Genomic DNA, 7,500 nt, shown 5'->3' with positions numbered 1-7,500 from the left:
TCCAGGGACAAGAGATCATTTAGGCAGCGAGCCTTGAATCATAGATATTACAGAGAGAAGAAAAATATAGCAAGGAAAGAATGGAAGAAAAAACAAAAAAAGAAAATGTCAATGATTCACACACAAGAATGCATAATTCCTATTAATCTGGAGGGTCCTTCAGACCCAAGTTATTGATGATAATTTATTACAAATGTCACACATTGGCTGGTTTTCTGTTTACTGAATAGACGTTCTGATGAAGTGACTGAACATTCTGTGCATGCATGTGAGCTCACCATGGTCTCTTTCATAAGGCGGGGTTTAAGCCATTCTTTGACGCCCTGTAAGTCAAGGTTGACGCCTATTAATCCCAGCTTCCCTCGGCGCTTGATCAGTTGATCTGGCTTCACAACTAATCTCTGAAAACAGAAAACGTGGGGTTTGTACATCACATCCTTTGTATAATCTAACAGTAATATGAGAAAGAGGAATACACAGTATGGCAGTATAGAGTGACCACTGAGGAGGGAGAGAGTGATGGAGGAAGGACAGAGGGTGGAGGCCAGAAGAGAATGAGTGTCTAGGGTGGACGTAAATGGGATTTCCTAATCAATTCTCTGCCTCTACGCTTTTTTCTATTGAGTGGGTGAAAGGAGCGAGCGAGCGAGAGAGAGAGAGAAGGGGGGGGGGGATGAGTCATATATAATATGATTAAACTCTGCCCTTCACCATAATGGTGATTAAGAGAGCTTTTAGAGTCAGACTGTGGGGAGATGTCTCGGTGATGCACAAGCTTTGTCCCCAATTACATACAATGACCTAATATATTGAAACATATTTCTTGTGTACTAGAAGTGCATTCCTGTGTACGTAGAACATACCTTTAAGTGGGTTTGTATATGAACTATGACTATCTAATACACAAACTTTTTTCCTAGATGAACAGCACCATAAATGGTACCTGCCACCGTGCCCAGAAATCAATTACCTGCCAATTCCAAAATTTACATGCATCCGGCAGATGATAATTTATGTATACCTATACATCTTTAACTATACATAAATTCTATTTGATCAATTTGCTCCTTTCTCCTCTCCTGCTTCAGACAGCTGCTGGCTGAGACAGCACTACATAAAACACACTACAGTTCTCTTATTGGGCCTAAAAGACATGAGGGATAAAGCATATCAATCTATTTAAATACTAAAAACTGTGAGTGTTTTAAGAAGATGCCAGCTGTCTTCTACCCACCTCAGTCAGCAGCCATGGATGCTCCTGAACCAGTTGGTCCCAGTCGGTGGCTGCAGTGACATTAGCATAGCGGAAGCGGTTCTGCACGACGGCGGTGGTACAGATGTGCTTGTACAAGAACTCCTTTCCTGTCTGCTCGGAGATGGCCTTTGCTGACATGCTGCTGAGTCTCACACAACTGGAGGAAAATGGACAACAATCTTAGGTGCCAGTCAAGGTCAGGGAAGCTCAACTCTGGCCCTTTATGAGTGGAGTCAAGCACAATCTGGTGATTTTCCTGCTGTAACACACCTACAAAGTCTTTAATCAATCACTCGCAATCCTTCTACCCAGCCTTTCAACTGTTGGTTCTGCTAATTTAATTGCAGGACTGGCAGAGTGTAACATCCATAAGGGTTCAAGGGCCCAACAGTGGTAGCTCGGCAGTACTGGGGCTTGAACCCCTGACCTTCCGATCAGTAACCCAGAGCCTTAACTGCTAAGCCACCACTGCGCCCCCCAATACTGTCTGTTTAGAGTTTCCACGCTTGTTCTCTCTGTGTTTATGTGGGTTTCCACCACGTCCCAAAAACATGCCATTGGGTAGCTCTAGGTGGCAATCTTAACTTACTCCATGGTATGAATGTGTGTGCACACTGCCCTGTGATGGACTGGCATCTAATCCAGTGTGTATTCCTGCTTCATGCCTGGTCTTCCTGAAACAGGCTCCAGAGCCACCATGACCAGGATAAAGCAGTTAATGAAGATGAATGAATGAATGAATGGTGTACTGGAAACTCCCTATATTAACTAGTTACATGAGAAACTGTTAAGAGAAAGAACAACTTAGAAAAAAAGACTTGCATACTGATAACTATTATACATTTCTTCATACTGCTCCTCAACCTGTGGCTTCTTACCTTACCGTTTCCTCCATCTCCCTTCTGCCTCCTCATCTGTTTCTTACCTTCTCTTTAAACAGCAAGCCCATGACTAAAAATAGTCTTGATTGTAAGGCTAACATGATTAGTGCCCAAGCCCAGCTCTGCAAGAGAACAGTGTCTGCAGAAAGACTTGATCGATGCAATCAGAGGCACAGCGGAGGCAGATCTTACAAATTGCAAGGACTGTCCAATGTGATGCTCTCTCTAAACAAGGATCTTTGTGCTGCGACTCTTGCAACAAACCAACATTCTTTCACCATATACATGAATAAAAAGGTGTTGAAATGTAAATATGTTTTATGTTAGCATAGATAAAAGTATACTCAGTGATTTTAACAAAATTAAGTAGGGCTAGATGTTTAAAAACTTAAAATGTAAAATAGAATCCCTTGCTTCAGTGTTTCCACCAGAGCCACACCCCCAAAACATGTACACGTAGGCTAGCTTAGCTAGAACAACTGAATGCTAGTGCAGGAGGTGGAGGGTTCTGAATTAATGTGCAATATGATTGACATGAGTAGAGATGTCACATTGTCCTGATTGTTTGGATGCTGGTAGTCTACGTCATTTATTTTTTCTCGTCTGAGGTGAATCGAAGACAATATTAATTATGACTTTAAAAAAAAAAAAAAAAAAAAATGCAGCCCACACCTTTAATACAAATCTTACAACACATTTGATGATACCTTTCAGGTTTAATCTCAGTTCATTAAACAGATTCTGAGGCAGTGCAAATACAAGACAGTGCTTGACAAATATTTGCAATAATGTATATTGGCACATGATACAACGTTAATGAATTGTAAATGCAAGACAAAGGCTTGCTTATAGTCTGTACAGTCATGTATACCAATGCTGTATGAACACTGCTGTCTCTTTGACAAATCTCAGAGCTCCTGCGAGACCCTTGATCCACACAAGCAGCCTTGTGTGTGTTTTTTCCCCTTGACTTCCCTGAACCCTGTCAGTGCATCCATCAAAATGAGAACAACAGCTTGTCAGTGAACTTCACCACTGTGGCACTTCTCATACACACGGAGCAATCAGAACTTCCAAAATCTGACAGAAATACAGCTTGGGTATAAAGGTTTTTACTTCAGAAAGGTCACACACATTCATATGCAGAAATTGGTGTGTGTTTCTGTCTCAATGCGTCTAGACTATTTTAATGAGGAAAGGAATAACCATTCATCGGTCAGAGCCAAGGAGCCCATTTTCACATTCAGAATTTTTCCATTATCCCTCAGCATTAGTGTCGATGTGTTAAAAGTGCAGTTTGAAAGGTTTTGAAATTTTTTAAAGGGTTTCGAGATCTGGGTAGCACAGGGATGTAGTGGGTACCTTTAATGCCTCACAGCTCCAAGGTTCCCAGTTCAATCCTGAGCCCAGGTACTGCCCAAGTTCTCTGGTTTCCTCCCACCTCCCAACATGTTGGTAGGAAAACTGGCTTTGCTATATTGCCCCTACGTGTGAATGAGTGTGTGAATGTGTTTGTACATAAATGAGCTGTGATCAGTCCCTCCAGGATTTTGTGATTTTGCGATCGCAGAACTTCATGCAAAAATCAAGCAAACTCTGCAATATTCAGAGGAGCATACAATGTTTCAAAATTACAGTGGATTTTCCAGAGATTTATCCACACTGAGTTGGCTCCCAGGGAAATTTCACATCGATTATGAAATACTACTACTAATTTATAAAGCACTAAACGGTCTCGGGCCACAGTCCCTAAGCGAACTTTTGGTCTTCTATGATCCGCCACGCCTACTGATCAAAAGGTGCAGGCTATTTGTTGGTACCTCGAATAGCCAAGGCTACAGCAGAGAGGAAGAGCTTTCTCTTACAAAGCCCCACAGTCATGGGGGGCTTATAATTAGCTTTATAATTAGTGTTCAGGACTCAGACACAGTCTCAGTGTTTAAGTCCAGGCTTAAAACGTATTTGTTTACTCAAGCTTACCATGAGTAGAATTTCTTTTGCACAAAGTACACAGTCTTATCCATCACAGGATAGTAAGCATACCTAATAATCTCTCCCTCTCTTTACCTCCTTCTGTCGAGCCACACATGATTTTATGGAGATGCCAGTGATCCTGATTCATCCAGATGCCCTACCTCTGGATGAAGCTCTCATCAACTGGAGGCTATTTGCTGGAGATTGCTTAGGATGGTACCACTTGTAGTACCATGAAATAGTTTTGGACCTCAATTCCACATGGACATTCTCGCTGTGGTTGCTGGGACTATGGTTGCTACTATGGCCTTGGGACTGCAATTACCACATACAATTTTGCACTCAGATCTCCTTTGGTGAACAGTGGACTAGTTCAACAAAACAGACTTCATGTGAAAACTATAATGAACTTTCTTTTACTTTTACACTATCCGTTGTTACCCAGATGAGGATGGGTTCCCTTCCGAGTCTGGTTCCTCTCAAGGTTTCTTCCTCATATCATCTTAGGGAGTTTTTCCTTGCCACGGTCACCACCAGCTTGCACAATAGGGATAAATTCACATACTTAAAATCTATATCCTGTGTTTATGTTTCTACAAAGCTGCTTTGAGACAAATGTCCATTGTTAAAATCACTATTCAAATAAAATTGAATTGAATTGAATTGAATTTGGGCCGTGACGCATTATGTGACATCACAGCGTGCATTAAACCAAAGCCCTCTTCGATTTACGTGCGTTGAACATGAGTACAGCTAAGAGGCCTCATTTACCAACAAATATCACTGTGAAAGACCATGCAAAACAATTTCATGCAACTGCGATTTTGACAATTCAAATGGGGTGTTAAATAAATAAATAAATAATAAAATAAATAAATAATTTTCGGCCACACCAGTCACACAAAAAAAATCTGTGAAATCCTGTAGGACTGTGTAATGGACTGGTATCCCATCCAGGGTGTATTCCCACCTTCCACTCAGTGATCCCAGAACCCACCATGACCCTGAGTTGGATAAAGCACTGAAGATAAATGAATGAACGTTTCTTCATCTGTGGTAATAATCAAATTCTAGAGATAACTTAGCCATATTCATACAAGGAATCTCGTATACAGAGGTTGTTTCTTCACTCTGGTGTCTGCTTGCATTTTTCTGGCCCAGAAATTACCTCCAGCCTCAACTGTACCTCATTTCCTTACATAACTCAAAAGAACTATGTAATTTCAGTAGAGGGGTGGGGTCGAGTGAGGGAAGGATAAAGCTTTGCAATGCTTCCTTGTAAATGCAATCTGCCTCACATGTAAAAAATAACAAACTGCATATTTAAACCAAATTACTATATCTCTATTACTCTGCCTCTAATGAAGACGGTACGGAGTTAAAATTGTATTTTCATACAACCTTCTCTTCCCTCATTCTCTCCACCAGCATTGCATTGCCCTCAAACCCATCTCAGCACTTATTTTCTATCTTAAATGAAATAATCAAATCTATTCAGGGGCCCATGAAGAGCTTGAGGATGATCCAGTAGTGTTCAATTAGGAGAGGAGAGACTCAATGACCGCAACAGTTTAATCAACCATGTATCAAACCATGTCACACAAACAGAACACACACAAACAGAACACACACAAACAGAACACACACAAACAGAACACACACACACATCTATAACCTTTGGATAAATCAGTAAAACAGCTGAGTGAGAACATTACACCATGTCGATGTGTCTAAAACATCAGAAAACACCATTACCCCTACCACACACTGTCAAGAGTCTTCTGTGGGTTTATCAGTGACTTACAAGACTATGACAAGGAAGTGATAGGAGTTCACAAAGAATGAAGAGGACTAATAAATAGCTTTGTAGATATTTATAGTGCCGGTTTAAATGGAAACCAGCCCATCTGATGTGCACTTAGTTAAATTAGTGAGCAAGGCCATATACCCATCAGTATTTATTAGGTATATTAGTTTCCTAATATGTATAAATAACATGTTATTATAAGACAGGGCCATAACTTTTGAGAAGAGTATCCTGTTAAAAAATAAAAATAAATAAAAAATAAAAACCTCCATATGAGTGAGTGATTAATACTTTAGGCTTCTAGTTAAATGAAAGGTACATGACAAATGCAAGACGATGGCGTAAAAGGATATGATAATTAACAACAGGACTATTTACTTTAATGAGTGACATACTGGCGGAACATGTTTGCAAACACACCCACATCCACATACTGTACACATCCTGCGCACTCACAATGAATGAAGCATGGCACAGAAGCAGCGCTGAAATATTCTCTTTAGACTTTAATTTATAACATTTTTAACATCGGAATGGTCCATTTCATTAATAAAATTAAAAAATTAATTGCAGCATAATATATATATATATATATATATATATATATATATATATATATATATATATATATATATATATCTTTTAAAATAAAATAAGTTTTGATTAAGTGCTATCAAATATACAGTAATCTAATGGGGGGGGAAAAAGTTCAGGTAAGCTGACGATGTTATACTCACCGTTTTATGTATAAACTGAAACGTCAGAGTTTATTCTCCTCCTGATAACAGACAACGCTTTCCTCTGCTCTTGTCCGAGCGCTCTGTTTCAACGCCTCTGTTTTCTTCCCCCCCTCTCCATCTGACGATGGGCTGGTCCGATCTATCTTCGCGCTGATTGGTCCGCTCAGTCCAACGTGATTTAGCTCCGGTACATTCAGCCAACTAAACGCTCGTTGCTTAACGATGGCCTTGTCGGACTCTATCCCAAATAAAAAATACAGGTTACTAAAGTACAGAGGAATATAAACCCGGATGTAAACCTAAAATATGACCGAACCCACACCGTATTTACTACAGTGCGCTATAATAATGTATTTTATAATGATGGGAATTCAGGCTCAGATCATTTGTGTCAGCTCACAGTTAAGAGCCGACTCTTTCCAATCGGCTCCCCAAACGACTCATTGTCATCTCCGTTGTTTTTCTGTACTCGACAAAGCAATCTTTTTATCCAGTGGTTGGTATTCTTGGCCTAACTACGGAATCTTACTCTGCTTTATAATTAACAAAAAACCATTACTATTTAAGTAACTGTGAGGCCAGCAAGGCATTACAAATATCCACTGACAAATATAGTAAGAATGATGATTTCATGTCTAGTGTTAGCTGTGTCTAGGCTTCATTAAAACGATTCATTTCCATTTATCATGCTAACTGATCGCAACACGTTATATTACACTTACACGGCAACAGAAATTATATTGCCTAGAACTATAATAGAGTAATACCTAAACGGCTCATATTTCTGGGATTCGGTTCAAAGAGCCGACTCGTTCGTGAACGACTCTAGCAGACTGAGCGCCC

At 40.0% G+C, this 7,500-nt stretch overlaps 1 protein-coding gene across 1 annotated transcript in view; it reads right to left on the bottom strand.

Annotated features, from left to right (window-relative positions):
* aclya (ATP citrate lyase a) overlaps positions 1–6,778 on the bottom strand; it is a 27,434-nt gene extending 20,656 nt beyond the window's left edge. Inside the window, exons 1-3 of the mRNA XM_017457211.3 lie at positions 6,655–6,778; positions 1,235–1,412; positions 279–401 (exon numbers count right to left, since the gene is read on the bottom strand). Of these exons, the coding sequence (XP_017312700.1) occupies positions 279–401; positions 1,235–1,393 (282 nt within the window). The 5' untranslated portion in view covers positions 1,394–1,412; positions 6,655–6,778. The remainder of the gene's footprint in view (positions 1–278; positions 402–1,234; positions 1,413–6,654) is intronic.
* Positions 6,779–7,500: the final 722 nt, after the last annotated feature.

This window comes from Ictalurus punctatus, chromosome 2 (genome assembly GCF_001660625.3).
Source record: "Ictalurus punctatus breed USDA103 chromosome 2, Coco_2.0, whole genome shotgun sequence".
In the NCBI taxonomy this organism is placed as follows: Eukaryota; Metazoa; Chordata; class Actinopteri; order Siluriformes; family Ictaluridae; genus Ictalurus; species Ictalurus punctatus.
This window is presented reverse-complemented; position numbering and strand designations above follow the sequence as displayed.